At 29.6% G+C, this 23,292-nt stretch overlaps 1 protein-coding gene across 1 annotated transcript in view; it reads right to left on the bottom strand.

Annotated features, from left to right (window-relative positions):
* Nucleotides 1-23,292, bottom strand: part of LOC129909718 (mucin-2) — an 85,062-nt gene that overhangs the window by 14,245 nt on the left and 47,525 nt on the right. The window contains exon 4 of the mRNA XM_055986791.1: nucleotides 14,039-14,168. Coding sequence (XP_055842766.1) covers nucleotides 14,039-14,168 — 130 coding nt within the window. The remainder of the gene's footprint in view (nucleotides 1-14,038; nucleotides 14,169-23,292) is intronic.

Genomic DNA, 23,292 nt, shown 5'->3' with positions numbered 1-23,292 from the left:
GCATGAAACTCCTTTTTTCGATTATATTCGAGTTGTGTGTTCACATTCACGTTCTGGAAAGCAGGACCGTAGTTTAAAAATTTGAAATGGCGCCCAATTTATAACACATTTTCCAAAGATCCATGGAAAAGAACTTTCACAGTTTGAGATATCTTTTCAATTTAACTCAATATTGGTTAATTCTTACAGTCCTGACAACGATTATCAAAAATCCCCCCCCCCCCCCCATTTTCATTCCTAGATTTTTCCAATGAGAATCAATAAACTCAATACCACTTTACTTAGTCCTTTTTTTAACTTCGAAACATCATTCCATAACACCCCCTTTGTTACGTTCCTGCCACACGTCATGATTTCATCCTCTTTCCCAGCCAATACTTATTGCTCTTCCTCTTAACCCATCTGAGCCAGAAACTGATAAAGGCATAGAAAACCTTATTTCCTGAAATTTCCCTCGCCTTTCTGCGAATTTTATTGTGAACGTGGCTAGTAGATTGTTTTTTTTTTTTTGTGTTGGAAAGGGGAAGAAGGAGAGCTTGAGCAACGAGGGGTGAATAACATCCGCTTAGTGCGGGAATTTTTATCTGACGATATCACGAAACGAAATATGGAGCAATTTCCTTTTTATATAGGTACATTTTTTTTCTCCTCTCCTTTTTTTTTTATTTTTGCTTCACTCCACTCATCCTGATAGATAATTTCATTTATGAGTAAATATTGTTTCAACACTTCAGAAAAATAACAAAAAAAGAAATCCTGTTCGTCCTGTAAAACATCCTGGGCGTTTGGTTCGTTCGAAATTCGTTTGTTGGGGAAAAGCATGGTTTGGGTTGTTATCGAAGGTGCGTGTGTCAAGGCGTTTATGTTTTTATTATTTTTTTTTTTACCTATATTTGTATTCTATCAAGTTATTATTATTATATACTTTTTTTCTGTTTCTTCCTTGAGGATAACGAAACGTTTTGTGCGTGTTCAAGTTTAAGTTGTTAGTTATTTGATACTTGGAAACATAGAAAGTAACGATTTGCTTGAGGATAATTGAACAATTTATCATCATTTTGAAGAAAAAAATGAAACAGTTTGAAAAGTTTATGATTTCCGTTTTGTTTTTAATTCTGTTTAGGAGATTTATAATATTGATACGGTATAATCAAATATGTATGTGCGAGTAGGCATATTTGTTTTTATATAACAAGATCATCAAATATCAAAGCCTGGTGGAGGAGAGTCTTAGTTAAGCAGGAACATGTCAAAACTATGACTAGATTTTCAGCCAAAAATACTTTACTTTTTGATGCTACCCACACATTTTTTAGTTTAAACCACTGACAATTATTAAAAGACAAAAATGAAATATGACAGGAAAATAAAAAAAATCATGTGTGCAATTCACACGTGGTAGAAGTGAAACCTTAAAAAATCAAAAAAAAAAAAAAAAAAAAATCTACCTTTTTTTATTCCATCACCTTTAAATCCATATTTTTTGTATGGCAGCCTATAATAAATTTTATATCATCTGAAAGCTTATTATTTCACCTTGTATATGTCGCTTCAATCATATTTCTACCATGCCTACAAAAAACAAAGAATTTTTGAAAGCTAACCATGTCGAAATTTCAAACTGAGATTACGGTACTTCCTACACTGGTGACTGGTCATCGGCAACAGATCTCCACGGGTGTTTTGAGGTATTTTTCAAGTTTTTCACTTTAAGAATGTGTAACTTGTGGAGCTCGTAAAGTAAATTGTGATATATCAAATGAAAGGTTATGTTATCAGCATGCGTTTTAAAGTTAAATCAATTTGTATGTGCACTAGATCAAAAGATATAACGTGTGTAGAAAAAGAACATCTTTTTACCGTTATCTCATAATTTTGAATGTGAAATTAATTGAAATTTTGTACATTTATGGTTTATTTAATTACCTATCTACAGTACAAATTTCATTCATCTATCTATTAAAACAAAAAAGTTATAACAAGTTGAATGTTCGTGTCACGTTTTCGTTTCATGTTGTTTCAAATCACTACGATACTAAAGAAGTTTTCACTTCAAAAATACAAAAACAAAAAAAAAAAAAACAATTACAAAATCAGAATCAGAAATGTTTAGTTCTCAACCATTTTACTTGAATATTCCTCGATTTAAATTGATTTTTAATAAAACATCAAAAATTAATGATTTTGTCTGCTATAATTTAATACCTCAGTCTTACGAATAAATATCGAAGGAAAATTCTGAGTTATATAATGTATATTATAAAAGACATACTTCCAAAGTCAGTCACTGTGGTGTATGCGCAACATTTATTCTAAGTTGTTTAAAGTCTAAAAAAAAGAGCTCAAAAATCAACTATTTTGATTTATTGCATGAAAAAATGTTAGAACCAGAAGCATTTTTTAAAGTAATGAACATGTTACTGTGAAAATGTTAATATATAATTAAATGACTCAAAAAGGTATGCAATTATTGAAGTATGAAATTAATTGCTTTTAATTTTACGCTTTGCAAGTGCAAAATATGTTTAAAACCACTGAATATTTTGTGCTTAATGTGAAGTTTTCTAGAGAGATACACTGAGGGAAAAAACAACTTAAAATCAACGAAAAACCACGTTTATTCAATTATTTTTCGGAATGATTTTGCGTTGAAAACGAAAATTTTAAAATCAAAGTAGAACATCGTTAGTTTAAAGTGGTTTACCGTTATAAAACATCTTTTAATCAAAGTTGTTTCAACTTTAAAAAAAAGCATCAATTTATTAAAAAAAAAAGAAAAAATTGGCAGCCGCTGGGGATCGAACCTACAACTCTTGGGTTACTAGGCGAATGCTTTACCAACGTGCTATCTCACTGCTGAAAATTAGAGTGATAAAATTTAAGAAAAGCTGAAGTCCGACAAGAATAAAAAAATTTCTTACGTTGTTTCAATTTTATTTTGAAGAAGTTTCATGTTAATTTTTTTATCTTAAAATCAACGTTGAACATTTTACATTTTACGTTGCGTTTTTTCCCTCAGTGTACTCTCGTCAGATTTTGTTTGCGCAGCTTCACAACAGCTTCTATATATCACTCAGTTGTTTTCTTCAAATCAATCGATTTATCAATAGGTCGCGGTAAACCATTGAAAAAGGCTTAAATATGCACACTTAAATATTTTTCTCCGTTGACAATTTGTCAAATATCAATAGAAATAAAGTGCACGACTAAGTTCAACGTATTTACTCTTGTGTTTTATTACGGTAATATTTAAAAAAATAAGGCCAGTTAATTTTTTCTGACTTCGGATTCAAAATCAGCACTTCCTAAAAAAGGTTAATTTTGTTGACCGGTATTATCATAAAATGTTTGGAGCTAATAAAGCTGCTTTTTGTAAAGATAGTAGGTAAGTACTCTGAAAACTCTTTGAAATGGGAAACCGACGAAGTTACGAATACCAGAGTTACGGGCGACAGAGTTACGAGCTTAAAAGTTACGCGAAACCGAAGTTACGAAAAACTAGAGTTACGAATTCTAAAGTTATGTTAAGCTATGACATGTGATTTTTGGGTTGGCAACAATTGCGAGGAACGATATGGAATTATGGAAATACAAACAAGAGATTAACATTTTTCTCATTGGTCAGAACTAAATGAGTAAAGCGAACATGGGTGTTATTTAATGTTGTAAAATTTTGATTGGATAGGTAGTATTGATAGTATACCACCATTGAATTAATAGTCTTATACCATTATATCAATAGTATCATACTCTTGTTTCAATAGTATTAAACCATTAAGGTGTGTGTTCGAAATTATTTAAACTTCGAATTTCGAAATTTCTTATTTCTTATTTCGAAATCTTTTATAGGATATACCATTGAATTTATAGTATGAACCTATTATTTCACATCGCCTAAACATAATGGTATGAAAACCATTGAAATAATAGTACAAATCCCATTGACCAAATTTAATAGTAGAAAACTATTGGAACAAAAGTTTTTCTATTGATTTTATGGGATTTTTTCTCTGAGTTATATACTCGGGCCCATTTTCAAAAGGCTACTTCCCTGTTTTTATTGTTCTATGTGACATTAAATTATAATATCTTCGGAATGAAATTATTTTTGACAAAAACGGAATTCAAATTCGGAAAAAGCACCCTCAAATTAGTAAAACTGCATCATTAACTCATTTTCGGTAAAAAGTGGATTTAAAACAATTTTGCTTTACGCCCGACGAATTAACAGCAGGCGAGAAAATTACAAAAACGCATTTTCCAAAATGGCGGCCAAAACAAAATATATTCTTTTATGTTTCTCTCAATATGCCTCATATGTACCTCATTATATGAAATATAATATTCAAATTCTTTCCAAAAATTCTCAGATAACCCATTTTCAACTCCCTATTTCCTTACTAAAAATATTTTTAGTAAAGGCCAATTTAGAGGATTTTCAGTAATGGTTTAGGTTGTCCTTTATAACCACCAGATTGAATGCAATACAATATCAGAAAATGGTTAGTCCTTAATTTCTGGTATATGGTTACGAATGCTCTGATTTTAAATGGCAACTTGAAAAACATAAGTGTCCAATTCACATTGCAGGTCAACTGTAGCCTGTTTGGAATCAATATTTTCACCTTTTCAGCCAGATTAGCAGAAATGTATTCTTGAAAGCCTTCTAAAATCTATAAGGAAGTTCGGCAACACAACAACAATGAAGTATTAAAGGAAGCCATCATATGAACTTGGCATAACATCCCCCAAGAGGTAATCACGGGTCACTTTATTACAGTCTACCACGACGAATCATTGCATTATACAATAGAAAATATATTATTAAGACAAAAAACAGCAAACGGTTCTTACCTTATTGCATTGGGCACAAAAAAATTCCAAATACATTCAAAATGATTTTGGAATAAATGTCTTGTTCAAATACAATAGGTACCTAAACCATTAATAAAATAACAAACAAAAAAATAAGAAATTTTCATTAGTTTTATTTACAATCATTTTTTAATGTGGTTCTAACCTTTATTCGTGGACTGTATATCTATTAAAAAAAAACTCAGCTTTTCAATAAGAAACAAAAACACGTCAATTAAAATTAAAAAAATCAATTTCATCTAAACGACTATTCAAATGAATCTAAACCATAACTCTAGATTGATGCAAATAATTGAGGCACGTTTCGAAATAAACGTAATATATTCCTTAACATGTTACTTTCACATTTCAAATTACCCTTTTTTTTATCGTCTATACTCTCGTACGGGCTATATCGACAATAATAAAATAAAAAGGAAGAAAAAAAAAACAACATAAAATAAAATCAATTCGCGTCTGACAAACACCAAACAGAGAATAAATTTTAAACTTTTTTCTTCTTTTCATTTTTATTTACGAGAGAAAAATTCTTTTTTTTCCAACCTTGCTTTGGACCAACATCATTTCCAGCTCCACAAACAAAAACCATCTCATTCTTTTGCCGTGAAATTTATACGGACGTTAAATTTATGTTATTGCCTGCAAGGACATTTGCCAGTAATGTTTGTTCGAAGCAATAAATTTTATATGTCATTTAAAATGATATAACTCTCGAATTGCTTTTTTCGCCTTAGAAAATGGCGCCCAACGGAAGGTCGTATAGGTATACTATTTATATACATTCTCTGAATATATTATAAACAAACGCCAACACAGATATGTATCACATCTAATGGACGGGACAAATTTGTCCGGATGTTAGTGTAAACTGCATACACTGCCAGGATACAGACCTCAGCTGCAAAAGCAAATCCTTTTGGTCTAATGAGGACACACGAATATCTATAGAATCGCTACGAATAAGGCCAGAGCAAATTTTAATGACCTGTTTTGTATTTCAATAAAAAACAAAAAATAACGATGTTTATCAAAGCGATAAGTGTAAAGTGTTTGCTGCACCTCCCAAAACAAATACGAATAAGCATTTAATTGCATTTGAAGGTTTGGCTAATCTTTTAAGTGGCCGTTTGCACTCTAACACACATTTAATTTGAAAACAATAGAAACACACAAATGGGTTAGAGATTTCGTTTCTGTGTTCTACTGAGTTTTATGTTAAGGACTCTATACCAAAAAGGCTGAAGTGCCGTTTACAGTTAGAAGATCGGCCACAGAAGACATCTAAACAGCCAATAGCCCTGACAATGGTTTAAATGTGCCGTAAGAAAACAAGTACAAACAGAAGTGGTAATTAAAATCCTTTTGTGTCTTTCACTTCCGCATATCCTGTGCCACTATAGAGAGAGAGTGTTAGCTATACCTCCATTTTTGAGGCAGACAAACTAGCCGAGTCGGGAATGTAATCCAAATCGAGACAATACGACCTGTCTGTGTATGCTTTGAAAGCTCATCAGAAAACTTATTGCAAATGTTAATTAAGTTTTCCGGCAGATTGTCCTTTGTACCAGAGCAGCATCTCGTTTCTATAGAAACCAGAAAAACAGGACTTTGCACTAAATTAATTCTATCAGCAAAAAAAAAAAAAAAGAAGAAGAAGAAAAATAATAAAAGTTACATGAACAGTATGATGGAAAAAAGTGTAAGGACCCAAGTTGAAATTAAAAATAAAAAAAAAAAAAAAATTGAGGAAAAAAAACAGGAAACCCCATAACGAAATCAGCTTTCGAATAACATTATGTAGAATAGTGAGTGTTTAAGAGCTCAGCGTACAACGTTTTGTCGTCGTCATACTTAAATATGGAATGGGGGCAAAAGCAAGCCATAGCAAAAAAGCGATCACTCAAAAAAAAGTGATTTTTGTTTTGTAGAACTGAAAAACACACTGTCTACAAGTTTTTAATTAAAGTTTTTAATCAACTTCGCCAAGCAAGTTGGAAATTGTATTCATAAAATGTGAATAATTTGTGTAGTTTGAGAGAGAGAGAACAAAACAAGAAAAAAAATGATATAAAATAAAATAAATTAAACAGGAAATGTAAAAACATCAAAACTAGTTATTCTTTGATTTGTATTATTTTTTTGTAAGTAGTTTTAATTTTTTTTTTGTAGAGTACCAACTTGGTATTTATAAATTTAAACATTAGTCATTTAATGAGTTCATTTGAAATAAAATGCACGACTGGGTCGCACGTACTTGCTCTTGTAGTTCACAGTATCTTTATCTTAAATATCTATTGGAAATTAAAGATTTTGTTTAGTGTCGAGAAAAAAAAATCCAAACAAAAAAATCGAAAGTTTAAAAAAATTTTTTTTTTTTCAAAAATGTTTTTTAAAAATATTTTTTTTTTATATTTTATACTTCAAAATGATGTCTGTAAATTTTTAATAAAATTGACTTAGAACTTAAAACATATGTCAATTTTTGAAAAACGGCAACGCCATATTTCCGTTCTCCGCATTTTTTTGAGAAAAACTAAAAAGCAGTTTTGTTAGAATCAATAAGTCTATTACGTATACCAAATTTTATCGAAATCGTTAGAGCCGTTTTCGAGAAAGTTGCAATACCTCAAAAACGTTATATGGGAGGTATGCGTTAAAAAAGCAATATTAAAAAATAAAAAAAAACGGGTCTAGGGAATAGCGTAAAAAGCATCTGTACCAAGTTTCAAGCAAATCCATCCATCCGTTTAGGACCTAGCTCGATGTACAGATGGACGCACAGACGCACAGACCGACGGACGGCATGACGAAAACCACTTTTTTGATATTCTCCATCATCGTAATGTTGGTTTTGATTAAAACCTCAATATTTTTTTCTACACGAAACCAATACTTGCCCTATAGAGCAAGTTAGTAAAAATATATGCATTCTAAATGAAAACATAATGGATATTTCCTTCTTTTTTCATAAAACTTATTTTAATTCAAAATCAAACAGTAGAAAGTTAATCTGCATCTTTGAAAAAAAATTGCCAGGAGACAGTCAACATTCACATTTGTCAACATTAAGTCAAAAGGACAACAAAATCACAGTTTGCGTTTTGTTGGGCTTGACTTTCAATCGAACCAGATATGAAAATATAATCAATTGATTTAAAAGGCCCTGATTTTATACAGATTTATGGCTTTCTAAGATATAACTCTTAGTTGTAAGAATTTTTTAATTTCATCAATTGCACAAATTTTATTATTTAAGAAAGGAAACATATTTGCACATCGAGTTTTTCCGCTGAACGAACTCATCGATGACCTGACCAGTAATCTCGCAGTTTGAAATTTCGACATGGTTGGCTTTAAAAAAATTCTTACTTTTTTTGTAGGCATGGTAGAAATATGATTGAAGCGTCATATAAAAGGTGAAATAATAATGATATAAAATTTATTATAGGTTGTCTTTTAAAAAATGTATTTAATGGTGTTAGAAGAGAAAAGAGTTAGATTGTTTTTCTTTTTTTATGAAAACTAATTGGGTTACAAAAATTGTAGCTCTTTTTGTAGATGTTGAATAGACATGGTCGATATACATTTTTTGAGCTGAAACAATAAGCTTTCAGATGGTATAAGATTTATTGTAGGTTGTCATATAAAAAAAAGTGATGGAATAAAAAAAAGTTATATTTTTTCGATTTTTTTTAAATGATTTTTAATGATGAAATGATCACTTCAACCACGTGTGAATTGCACACATTATGATCCTGGGACACTGAATGGGAACTAAATGCTAAAATTTAGCGGTTCTACGTGTCAATGTCAAAGCTATACAATAGGACCAAAAAGTGAATGACATTTATAGCAAAAATTTTTGGCAAAAGACAAACTTTGCGTTGGTAAATGTGAGTGGTTTAGTGATTTTTTTTTTTAAAACTTCTTGTCATATGTATCTTTGGGGGTCTATGAGAACAATAGTGACATAACACACTTTTTTTTCAAAAATGAGTTTTTCATAAAAATTGGTCTCTATTTTAATACAAAAAATAGATTAATGCAGCTAACTACACTCAAAACTAGATGGCACTCAAAACAGTTTCTTAAATCTTTCGTAGCTTAATACTGAATTTTATGAAATACGCCACTATTGTTCTCATAGCTTCATATCTAGAGGTAATGATACATGGGTACAGCTGATAAAGCGAACCAACCCCATCAACAACCATTCAAGATTTGAATTAAATTTATTGCGAAATCTTATGTGGTTTTTTATAACGAAAATCGAATTAAATTTATCTGAAACAAATATTTTAACGTTTTTAACTCAACAAAATAAAAACAAAAAAAATATTCAAGAATTTTGAAAACAAGGAGCAATACACTTATTTAATTATTTTTTACTGAAATTTATAAAAAGTTCTTTTCTTTCTTTTGAAGTTAGAATTTCAAGATTTTATAGTTAAGATAGGTACACCGAAAAAAAAAACCAATATCAATTTAACATTTTTTAAATATCAGCAAAAAATGCTCTATAAAATGTGTTTTATGATAATTAAAATATCAAAATAATATTTTTATTATCAGGATGATATTTAAATATCACATTTTTGAAATTTTTTAAATATTTTATTATCAATTTCTCATCCCAAATTATTAAAAAATATTAAACAAAAAACTCTTAATGTATACTAATTTAAAGACGCTTTGTGTTTTTTCGAAGTAAAATGTATGTATCACTGATAAAATTTGATCGGCAATAAGATTTTACTTCACATGGTTTAGGAGAAAATAACAAAACAATTATATCACCTATAATAAAAAAAATAATATCCTTTTTTATTTTATAAAGAATATTCACTTTCAGTAATGTTTTGTTTGATTTGAAAGAAAAAAGAAAGAAAATACTTAAAAAATAAAAATAATAAAAAAGAAAAAGAAAGAAATATCATCATAATAAACTAAAACGTAAAATCTAGTCAACATTGATATTTTAATTGTGTCAAAGTGAAATTTTCACTATCCCCCTTAAATTAAAAAAATGTCAAAATGATATTTTTATTGTCAAAGTTAAAATTTTACTATCCACCTAAAATTAAAAAATGTCAAATTGAAATGATAATCATATCAAAATTGATATTTTAAATGTTGGACGACTTTTGTCACTGAAAAATGTTAATTTGATAGCTGTTATTATCAATTTTTTTTTTCGGTTTACATCATAAAATTTTTAACCAGTAGTGCGTTTTATTATGATGAAATGAGTTTTAACTCAAGTAAGCAAATATTTTAGAGTGTTACATACATACAATGAAAAAAATCGTCAGTCACTGATAAAACTAATCAAAAATATTTGAAAGCTTCGATAGGAGACATACAAATGTGAATAAAACAAACAACTCAACAACAAAAGTTTAGCCACAACCTAGCACATTTTTTTTATTTTGCTATTTAAATCCGTTAGAGATCATATTTTAAAAATAGATTTTAAAAATATCACACAAAAATTGACGTCAATAACATCAAGTTTTTAACACATAGTGACTTAAAAAACACTTTCTATCAAAATTAATTTATAAACCCAAAAACTAATCATTCATTCAAGTCAGCTCTACGATTTGAATATACTTCTTACATTTAAAACTTTAAACAACCAGCAATTCTAAAAATTTAGAATGTTTAAAAGTGTTAATAAAAATCAATAATAAGATCAGCAATAGAAAGCTATGATAAACTATAAAAGTTTTTTTCTATGTAATTAAAAGTTACGCATACACCACAGTGACCCATAAAATCGTTCAAATTGCCTTTGGAATGAATAAGCAAGATAAATTTTAGAATACAAGACGTACAATGTATACATAGCTTAAATCAATACAAAAAATAAAAACTTAAATACTTAATTAAATTTCAGGGTTTTTGTATTGAAAGCAAAATGGTAGCAACAAATTTCATGTGTTCATTTAGTGCAGCTAATTAAAAAGAGGTTGTCTGTAAAACCGGTTTACGGACGATGATTTTACGTGATAACGTCGTGTGTGCTTTTGTTTAAAATGATTCAATTGAAGCGTTTACTTTTTTTAAACAATCATAATTTACAAGAAAAAGGTAAAAAAAATTAATTTTTTATTTTCTCATTATATTAATTTTTTATTTTAAAAGCTTACCTAAAAAAAAAATTATGCAATTTAAAAGGCAAGTATTTCTTCTTAATAATAAAACCATTTTTAAATTTTTACAATGCGCAAAAAGTATAAAAATAATTCATTGAAAACAATCATTTTCATCAAAAAAAGCAAAGAAAACATGAATTTCTATCTTCTCACGTCATTAATTCAATTTTTTTTTCCCTACCTACAACCTATTAAAAATCTTATACCATCTGAAAGCTTATTGTCTTAGCTCAGAATTTTTCGAACTCGATCAAATTTCATTAAAAAAAGCAAAAAAAAAAAACATTTATTTTTATGTTCTCAGGCTATGTAATCAATTTTTTTGTTTGACAACCTATAAAAAATATATACCATGTGAAAGTTTAAATTCTTTAAAGTCAACCATGTCGAATTTCCAGACGGTATTTCCCACACTGGTGGCTGTTCATGGCGCAACAGATCTCCACTGGTGGTTTGAGGTTTTTCGCAAGTTTCTTGATTTAACATTGTGTGGCTTGTAGTTAGTCTAGCGTTATGTGTGATATACCAATTGAAAGGTAATTATATCAGGATGCATATAAATGTTTAATAAAATTTCTATCTGCTCTTGGTCAAAAGTTATAACCTGTTGAATTCTAAAATTTTATTCTTACGTTATCTCAAAATTGTGTTTACGCACACATATAGTCGTAGTCATGGTCAATCATTACTCCATATATTTTATTCCTGTATCTATTAAAGACAAAAAGATAAAAATAAAAACGATGAAAATTGTTTAAAAACAGTTAAAAAACGTGTTTTTAAAAAACTTGTTTCTTCCGTTATTCAGTCAAAACTCACTAAACGATTCCAAGTTTTTGCGCATATATGCATACGGCGTACATGTCCTATAAGTTTGAGATTTTTTTAACGCTCCAAAAAAAAGCTAAAAATCCAAAATTACCCAAAAATACCCCTAAAAATTAAGGTGTTTTTCAAAAATTCATATTTCGAAACGCAGAGTGTTGGAAAAAAATTCGTATCAGACGCCTAATTTTTTTTCCTCATCTTTCACCTGGCACCTTTACAATTGTCCAAAAAAATTTTCTTTACCCAAAATCATCATTTTGTCATAGCCCCCAACACGTGTACAACGTTCAAACAAAACGTTATAGCTTAGTTTCAAAATTTTTTAGAATTTTTTCTTAAATGCAGTTATTCTTAAATAATTAATCTCATCTATCTATAGCAAAAAAATCAATTATCTACCATTTTCGTTTATATTTTAGCCCAAATTTCAGCTTTCCGTTTTACCCCTGTTTACCCTATTAAATGACAGAATTTTTAAAAATCCTTTATTTGGATTAAGCTTTAGGTTATTATCTTTCAAATAAGCTATAGAAGGTTTTTGTATCTCTAATAGTTTATTTTTAATTTTGAATTGAAATTTTATGCCGCACTGCGAAAGTGCGAGAGTGTAACGTTAGAAAATGGCGTCACTTTTTTGTGGTGGATGCCATGGTTCATCGATTTATAAGACGTTATCACGTCAAAAAAAAAAATCAGAAAAATGTGTAACAAAATGGTGACTCTACAGTCAATGTTAGTACGCATTTATATAAAAAAAAAAGTACCTCAACGGATGCAGCAAAGCTCAAGCAGTTTCGAATATTTTCATATTAACTAAACTTATAAACTTTTTGTTGTTATTAATCAATCATAAAATCAGTACATATTTTTGCTTCTAGTGTTTTAAAGAAAATAAGACGTTCTTTCTTCTTGTAACAAAAGGTTAAAAACATTTTGAATTTCATCGAAAATCTTTTCAGTGATGAAATTGTTTTTTTGATTCAAAAGCAAATTTTAGAAAAATGATCATTTTAACACACATCGCAACCTGTCAACCTATTATATGGGTATTTCAGTGTACTAACAACCAAGTAAAAATTTAGCAAGCTCTTAACTTTATTTTACTCAATAACTAATAATTTTAAAAATAAAACTCTGACTAACACTTGATATAGAAGAACATAATTTTTAATTTAAGCAAAAAACTGACATCATTAAAATGCATCCATATCCATACTCATTTTTTAACTCAAAGAAAATCATTCTTTATTCTCATTCTCAAAATGAATTTATTCATCATGCGTGTCCTTCGTTTTCCACTCAAGATTCACCGACTTTTTTTTTTTTTTTTTGCTACTCAACTCTCGCTTGATTAAAATATTTACCTCAAGGCATTCTACAAAAGCTCCAGCAATTTAAAATACGAAACAAACGGGAAAAATTCAAAAATTCCAAAATTCATCCACTCGCTTCTATTCCCTTTAAATCATTCACTTTTTTTCATCCTTTTTTTTTTTGTGTATGTCTTCAATTGAAATGTCTCTCTACGTAAAACTAAAAGCCTTTTGGTTAAGAGATTTTATAGATTAAATGCCCAGCGGTCATTTTATGGGGGGAGGAAACAAAACACAAATCAAAGGATAAAATCTTGACTCTGTCATTTGAACTTACGTCGTCGTTGTTCTCTTTTTGTCTAGGTTTATAAAAAAAAGGCTAAGCAATGTTTACCTTTGGCTTTGTTATTTGTGTTGTCCAGTTTATTAACTTTATCACAGCTTGACTTTTATCTACCAGAAAAAAAAAAACTAAAAACAACAGAAAACAAAAAACAAAAAGAAAACCGTAAATATGCCAAAATCCTTAAAAGCCTTTTACGCTATTTTGGTCATTACACCTCCCAAAAACACGACTGAAAATGGCCACCCAAAAACCACTAAATTGACCTTTTTACACCAAAATTAAGATCCTTTATAAATACCGTAAAGTAACATTTTATTTCTTGGCTTAATCTTAATTTATAGAGGTATGGCAGGTAGCTATAGGTTCAGCTACTTAAATTCTTAGAAATGCATTAAACAAAAAAAAAAAAAAAACCTTATCTCTTTGTTAAGAATCGGTTACGGACTTTGTGTCATGTGGGTGAATACATAAATATTTTTCCTTAACTACTAGAAAGGTCCTAGTTTGTATATACTCACCTCTTCAGGAGTCTCTAGACCATCGCCATCACCATCGCCGCCATTGCCTTTTTCGGCATCCAAAGGATCAGTGCTGCTATTGCGACCCATCGCATTGAACGGGTTCCTTTTGTACTTCCGGTTATAGTCCCTACATAAAAAAAGGACACACACAAAAAAAGACCAGAGGTTAATGTAAATGTAATACGTGACATGAAACTAAAAGATAGACAGTGCCACAAACTAATTGGCCATTGGAAACGGGACACGGGACACAGAGGGTAACGGTTGGGACAAAAACACGGTGACGAAGGAAACCCACAAAAACCCCAAATGACACATCCTTGAATGAGAAATTTAATTTCATATCCATGAAGTGAATTTTTAATTGCTTCCCATCCGGACAATCGGTAGTGGTGGTTGGCCGCTGCTGGAGCAAAGTAAGTGCGGCGGCGGCAGTGTCTGTGATGTTTTCCAGGGAAACCACCTCAAATTTTAATTAAATGATATTGAGTTTGGTTTGGTTCGTATCTATGCGCGGTGCAGAGCGACGCGAGAAGTCAGAAGAGTTTAACCCCGCACCACTATCTACCTATTTCGTTAAAAAGGAAGATGAGTTTGAGTCGAGAGATACCACAATCGCAGTACCGGAAATTGGATAGCAAACCTTGCAGCGGATGGCGGCGTCGACAACGACCGACGCCATTTCGAAATTGAATCCTCTTTCTCTTGGCAATTTTTTGGAGTGCAGTTTTTTTTTTATATTTTTATATTGCATACGAGTATAACAGTATATAGTTATACATATAGAAAGTAGGAGGAATATAACACTAAAGGATTTGTGCGGTAAGTGTGGTCAATTTTTTTTTTTTTTCTTCATTTAGTTTTCGTTGGAAGGATGGATAGTTGTAGAAAAACCACACAAAATAATTGAGGAAAAACGATAGGAGTAAGGTTGACAGGGGCTGGGTGGGGTAGTAGTGATAGTTGGGATATCGTAGTTTGACTTCTATTTTTTTTTTTTTTTTGTGGTTTTACTATCGCGGGTCTTTGGATGGGAATTGAATTTTTTTTGCTAATCAGAGATAATCTAACAGTTTTTTTTGTTTCATTTTATTTTCATTTCCATTTTAGGATAGTAAAGATTGTTAAATTATTTCATGCAAATTGGCTTGACATTTAATACTAAGAAGCTTTTTTAGATTTAAGATTTCCTTTTTTTTCTTTACAAATAAAGTAGAAGAAAAAGTGTCCAGAATATACCTACTTGAAGATTATTTAAATTTTTAAGTATAATAGTAATATAAAAAAGTTATGATCCAATTTATGCTAGAAAATATACAGATTGAAAGCACTTTAGAAAAAGCAACTTATGTTTATGGAAATATGATGTTAAAAAAAATTACACGAAACAAAATTTGAAAGAATTCACATTTTGAAAGGTAAAAAAGCTAATACCTGAAAAAATTTAGAAATTTAGTTAGCAAAAGTCTTTCGAAACTGGAAGCTTAGTTTTTTATACTAAAAGTATCTTTATCTCAAAAAACCAGCACCGTGCAATTTACGCGATAGATGCAAATGCTCCCGTCAGACTTTTAGGATCAGAATTCAGAACTCTTATTGAGTTTGACGACAATTCTCAGCTGTTTTACTAACATATTATCGATTTTGTAAATACATATGTATATCGATTTTTCAAAAATGTTTGATTTGGTAAAAAATTCGATTATGTAAAAAATAAAAATTTTATTTAACTATCGATGTTGTTAAAATTTCGATTTTGCAGAAAAATTTGTCAAAATATGGTCATTAAATCTAGTGATGGGAACTATCGAATGATTTGAACTATCGATAGTTAGTAACTGAATGATTTGAACTATCGAATAGTTCATTCATTCATTCATTCATTCGAATAAAAACTATCGAATAAAACTATCGAATAAACTATCGAATAAACTATAGAATAAAAACTATCGAATAAACTATCGAATAAAAACTATCAAATAAACTATCGAATAAAAACTATCAAATATTCAGTTGCTATTTAAAAATAATATTTTATCAAGTTTTTCACTTTTCATCCGATTTCATCTTAAAGAAGCATCCATCATACATTGAAGTACATAATATAAAAATCGTAAAAAAAAAAATAGTCGAGAAATGACCACTGGAAAGGATTTGTTTCCTTTTCTTACACTTTTTATTTTTGCTCGTCCACATGCAAAATTGCAAATATCAAAAGTATATACATACCTACCTACAATAATCCAAACCAACCACACAGTTGCATCATATTTTTGTCTAACCCATTCACAACCCTTTACAAAATCCACTTGTTGACACATATACCTGCTGTTTGTGCGTGCGCGAATGTTTTGCTTCTTCCGGCGCCATGTCTCGTCAAGTGATTGAAAAGATGGGTTTTCCCACTAATTAGGATCATAAACTATACACTGGCTGAACAATGAACATGTTCCGCTTTCCAGGTCAAAGAGTTATTTTTTTTTTCTCTTTTGTCACTTTTTTATGACACCGCACTGACCGACAGATAACTTCTATTTTTTTCATGCACCGTGCCGCCTTTCTTTTTCTTCTTTACCGCCTTTGTTTTGAAAATATGGGCACTCCAATATAAAACACATAAATTCAGTCCGAAAAACTTTCAAAATATCATTTGGAAGATCACACAATATGTGTATCATCATTCATCTTCCTTCAGTCCTTCCTTCAAATGCAGATAAAATCATTTACAATTAAATTGTGAAATCAAGAGAAAAAGCAAATAGTAGAGAAATAAAATTATGACTGAATTAAAAAAAAAAAAAAAAACAATCTAATAGACTGAAAGAAAACAGTAACTGAATATGAAAAAATTCAAATGAAAAAGCTATCGTTTGAAAAAACTATTCAAATGAAAAAACTATCGTTTGAAAAAACTATTCGAATGAAAAAACTATCGAATAAAAAACTATCGAACGAAAAAACTATTCGAATGAAAAAACTATAGAATGAAAAAACTATTCGAACGAAAAAACTATCGAATAAAAAACTATCGAACGAAAAAACTATTCGAATGAATGATTTTAAACTATCGAATGAATGAATATTTTACAACTATCGATAGTTTGATAGTTTTTATTCGATAGTTCCCATCACTAATTAAATCGCATTTTTTGGGGGACAACATTATTTTCATGGAATTTTTTTTGGGTTCATGTAACTATCATAAAAGTCAATTTGTTGGGATGATAGGTGATCGGCTATCTTGGAAAAGAAGTTGGTATAATTTGTATTGCAAATAAGTCCTTGATCATTTTTGGTTAAAATTAGTAAAAATTAGATAAAAATTTATATTAGATTTTTCGAGATGGCGGCTGTTTCCAACCACCTTTAATCCTAAAAAAAATTAACTTTTTTGATAAAAAACATGAACCAAAACACATTCCATGAAAAATGTGTTTAAATGTCAATTTAAATAGTAATTCCTTATGCCCAAAACGCAAAACTTTTTTTTCCTTGATTTCGGTAATTTCCAGTTTATATCAATGGAGAATCTATCTATTTTCTTAAGACTTGTTGAGACTAAAGGGCTCTTCATCAAGTCGATATTGTTAAAGTTTCAATTAATTGATTAAACGTAGCCAAATTATTCCCAGAAAGCCCATCTGAAAGCCTATATCAGCCTTATTTCAGCTCAAAATATTTATATCGATTATGTCTGTGCGACATCTACAAAAATAGCTAGAATTTTTTTAACCCAATCAGTGTACATCAAAAATCTTTTTTACCTTCTCACGCTATTAAATTAATTTTGTTTAAATTTTATATCATAAGAAAGCTTATTATTTCACTTTTCATATGACGCTTCAATAATATTTCTACAATATCTACAAAAAAAGTTAGAATTTTTTAAAGCCAACCATGTCGAAAATTCAAACTGAGAATACGGTACTTCCCACACTGGTGGCTGGTCATGGGCAACAGATCTCCACGGGTGTTTTGAGGTATTTCTGAAGTTTTGTAATTTAAAATTGTGTAGCTTGTAGTAAATACACCGTTATGTGTGTTATATCAAATGAAAGATAGTAATATCAGCATGCTCTATAAATACGGTGACCATCCGCCCGGTTTACCCGGGACCGTCCCGTATTTCTACATCGTGTCCTGCGTTTTTATTCAAGAAACCCGGGACGTATAAGTGTCCCGTATTTTGTAATTTGTCCAGTGATTATCCCGTATTTGGACATTCTCTGATTTTTGTATTCAATATTTAAAATACTTTGTACGAAAACAAGAAAACATTGGGTGGAAATTCAAATTTTTCTAATTTTTCGGATAAAGCATTAAGCCTATTACGTTCCTGAAGCAAACCGAAAATTTTTCCAAGTCTCCAAAGTCAAAAAACTTTTGCTGCAAGAAAAATTGCCTGGAGAAATAATAAATGGGAGTGACAAACTATTAAAAGTTCTCCATATATTCTAGCACAGGTAAGAATTTCGTTACCTAAGCTGAGTGTGCAACGAAAAGCAAAATTTGGTGCTGGTTTTGTATGAAAATTTTCGTTTCGTCTCTAGACTAGGCTAGTTTTTTTAAAATGTTCGTCAATTATTTAGTTCCAGCTTCTGTTTGTCAGGTTGCTACACTAGGTAAAATGTTTTCGAAAAAAGGACAACATATAGAAGAGTAAAGAACCCAGATAAGTTTCAAAACTTTTAAGGACATGCTAAAAGTTGTGTTAAAGATCATATACAATTTCAAAATCATTTAAAATTTGATTAAAAAAATATTTTTTTAGAAGTTTTTAACAGATATTATTATAAAACCCTTTTCTTGATTTCTGATTTCGTAAACGACTTAATAATAAATGATTTTAACAAAAACGCTCCCATAAAATCGTTTAGGAAATCTTGATATCAAAATAAGGAAGAAATATGAAAACTCATTTATAAATTTTTTTTTTTTTGAAAAATCAATATTTTCAAAATGATCCAACGAATTTTTTATCTGTCCCGGGTTTCGCTTCCAGAAATATGGTCACCGTATCTATAAAGTTAAATTTGTATCTGCTCTAGATCAAAAGAAAAATACGTGTTGAAAAATAGAACTTTTTTTTACCGTTATCTCAAAATTGTGACTAAAAAATTGATTGAAATGCAGAGTTAAATAGTTCTGTCTATCTACAGTTTAAATTTTATTCATTTATTTGTTGAAGAAAACAAGATTAAAATAAAAAACGGTTAAAAACGGTCAACAAACTTGGGACAAAAAACTTGTTTTTCTCGTTATTCGGTCAAAAATAATTTTAAATCATTAAATAAGCATGCGCACGGTCATAGACTATTATATGTTCTATAAGTTTGAGATTTTTTGAACGTTTCGAAAAATTTATAAAAATAAAAACCCAACCGACAACACCCCAAAAAAAGTAGGTGTTTTTCAAAAAAAAATTTGTAGCAGACCCCTAACTTTGTTTTTTAATATCTTTTGAATGACGTTTGTCAAAGGTCTACCTCAAGTTTTAGTTTTAAAAAAGCATTTATAACTTGGTTTAGAATTTTTTTTTGAATTTTTTTCATTACTATTGTCAACCTTACAATTCAACTTTCTACAGCATCGCGTTTACAAAATATCCTCATTCTTTCAATTTTGTTTACCCCTATTTACCCTATTAAATGGTTTTTAAATCCTCCAAATGTATTCAACTTTAGGTTATTATTTTGTACCGACTTCCAAAAAGGAGGAGGTATTCAATTCGTCTGTATTTCTTTTTTTTATGTTTGTTACCTCATAACTTTGGATTGAGTGAACCAATTTTGATAATTCTTTTTGTATTAGAAAGCTAGTAGCTGCATTGTGGTCCCAATTCATTCAGTTCTAGAAACTATTAGAAAAAATATAAAAACCCATTTTTGATCCATGGAAGTCGGTTTTGTTTTTTTGATAAAAATGATTATTTAAATAAGCTATAGAAGATTTTTGTATCTCCAATAGTTTATTTTAATTTTTATTTGCTAAAAATTTCAAGTGGAACGGGAGAAAATGGCGTCACTTTTTCGTGGATGCTGCTATGGTTTATCGATTTATAAGACGTTATCACGTAAAAAGATTGCTTATTCAACGAGATAAACTGGACAACAGGTGTCATAACTCATAACTTTCTCTAATTTACTTTGGAATGGCCTCGTACTAAAAGTTACTTCGGATTTAAAAAGAGCAATGGATCGTGACGATTTTAGGGTAATGGTTAGGGTAATAATGCAGAAGACGCAACGAAATGGTAACGGAGTTACGAATAACAGAGTTACGCGCGACAGAGTTACAGCCGTCAAAGTTACGCGAAACCGAAGTTACGAAAAACTAGAGTTACGAATTCTAAAGTCATGTTAAGCTATGACATGTGATTTTTGGGTTGGCAACAATTGCGAGGAACGATATGGAATTATGGAAACATAAATAAGAGAATATCGATATTCATTAGTTATTCTAATAGATTTTAACGAAAATGGGTGTGGTTTAATCTTTTTATGCAAAAAACAACCCCATTCCTTGTTTATTTATTTGGCACATAATAAGTTAAAAATCAAACAAAAACCCCACCTAATAAAAAGAATTCTAATATACCTATATATTTGCCATTTGTGCAGGTCTTTTGTGTCATATTTATGTACCTGCCAAACTATCAGAATTTTATGTTTTTTTTTGGTTCGTTAGCAGATTGTCACCCCAATTGCTATTGTCAACTATAGTTGATGTATATTAAAATTTAATACTTGAGTTTAAAAAGACAACGAATTTCAGTATTTATCATCAATTATCCAATCAAAAATTTACAAGATTAAATAACACCCATTTTCGCTTTACTCATTTCGTTCTGACCAATGAGAAAAATGTTAATCTCTTGTTTGTATTTCCATAATTCCATATCGTTCCTCGCAATTGTTGCCAACCCAAAAATCACATGTCATAGCTTAATATGACTTTAGAATTCGTAACTCTAGTTTTTCGTAACTTCGGTTTCGCGTAACTTTGACGGCCGTAACTCTGTCGCCCGTAACTCTGGTATTCGTAACTTCGTCGGTTTCCCGTTGCATATTTATTAAATATATTTAAGTCAAATGACATTGAACATTATCAAGGCATATCTCCGTAAGAATTATCTTTTTTCATTAAAAATAACTTAAAGGATAAATTACCAAAAAAAAGAAAAAAACCGAATTCAAAAAGAAATATTTTATAATTCAATAAAAATGGAACTAATATAAAAAATCCACGTTGTTAATATTTTAAAACTCGTGTGAATTTTATTTTCTATTATTTTCAACTCTCGTTAGATATTATTATTTATATTAAATTTCGAATCTCAAATAAATATAAAACCAATGAAACATAAATTTAATTATTTTGTAAAATGATGAAAATATTCCACATACCTACGCCACAGTGATCTTTAAAAAATCCATATTTTTATTTCATTATTATTTTAATAGAACAGGTGTATGATAAAAATATTTGGTTTAAAGTTAATAATGTTATATAAATTGAAAAGATTAAAGCTATTGGTTGTAAACTGCATTTTTATACGTTTGGCCCTAAAATTGAATTTTAAACCAATATGCTTGGTAAAATTTTAAATGGGTACTATTCGAATTCATGTAGTATTTAGCAATGATTTCATCAAGAACCTTTTTATAATAAAACAAAACTAAACTTAAAAAATCAAAATGTATTCCATGGTTGACCTCAAATATTTTTTTTTTTTTTTTTGGCTCATATATTTAATAATGTTATACAAAACCATAAAAAAGAACCCCTAATTGCTATTAATTCTTCTTCAAAGAGTGTCAAGTGTAAACATTGTGTAAAAGTGTATCTATATTTACATTATTTTCACCATCAAGCCACTCGGAGTATTTTCTGATTAAAATTCCTTTCGTCTCTTCCTCATTTTCCTTTTAAAGTATATATCCTCGTACCGAAACTTAAAATATTTTTGTGTTTAAAGTGTTGAATTATTTCTGCGGCTCTGCTCATCAGAAGTGTGAATGCTTTTAGCGGCGAGATGGAAATATAAACAAGATTTTGTGTATTCCTGACACCAACACAATACAGTGGGGTAGAATTATATATTCTGGGAACTAAAATTAAAAATTGCAAGTTTCAAAAAAAAAAAAAATTGAAAGTCAATCAAATAGGAATAATAATTTTCTTTTTAAGTATTAAGCCAAACACAATATCTCATAATTTGGTATAAAAATAATGAGTTCCAAGAAGCATTTAAATAAACAAAGTATACAAAGTTGAAGGATTTGACATAAATAGGTTCTATTCAAAGATTTGATGGTTCTATGGGAATCTTGAAAAATATATCCTTGTCATTAAAGTTCATTCCATCCCACTGTCTGCCTCCTCTATCGTTCTGAGAGCTGTCAAAGGACTTCTTGTTGTAAGCCTTGGAAAACTAATGACAAAGAATGTCAGGCTAGACACTGACAAATGTAAATCTCTAATTATGTTGATGTCCTTTGTTTTCAAGCAAAAGAGAGGGCACACAGATAGACGACATAGAGATAAAACTGTTTATATTTAAGTTGATGTGGTGTAGCGTGCGGGGAGGGAGTGTGAAAATTTTCAAAAGAAAAAAAAATTCAAATCCCAAAATCACGTTTCTCAGTTGGTTTGGTTAATGGCACTTGAGACTGCTTTGCTCACTGCCTCAGTGTTTATTTTCATCTGAAAGTTTTTCATGTAAAAAAATTATAATTTTCTTGTGAAAAGTATGTATATCTTTTGCTTGTTTTGCGGTTTTTTCTGTTTTTATTTTTTTTTTTTTATGTTCTCTGTTCTGTTTTGCTTTTGTTACTTATTTTTGTAGTGTTAGTCTTTTGAGTAAGAAAATATAACACAATTTTAAATGGAAAATTTGCATAACACAAACATTTTTTTGCGTGATGTTTTTTTTTGTAGTCTATGAGTGTGGTTTTTTTAACTGTCTATGAAGGAAATCCTTGGAATTTTTAAGTTTTTTTTTGTATTATTTAATTTTGTATTCTTCCTATACTTGGCACTAGCAAAGTGTTTATTTGAAAATTGATCTCATTATGCAAAAGGATAAAAGACGACAAAAAAAAAACATCGCCAAAGTGCCTAAGTTTATAAGTGAATAAAGAGTATTGTAGAAGTACATTATTCTACTTCTACAAAATATCATTTACTACAGAAAATTAGTAAATCTTAATTTACAAACAATTGTGGAACGCAATTTGTGAAGAGGGAAA

This window comes from Episyrphus balteatus, chromosome 2, assembly GCF_945859705.1.
Source record: "Episyrphus balteatus chromosome 2, idEpiBalt1.1, whole genome shotgun sequence".
Lineage (NCBI taxonomy): Eukaryota > Metazoa > Arthropoda > Insecta > Diptera > Syrphidae > Episyrphus > Episyrphus balteatus.
This window is presented reverse-complemented; position numbering and strand designations above follow the sequence as displayed.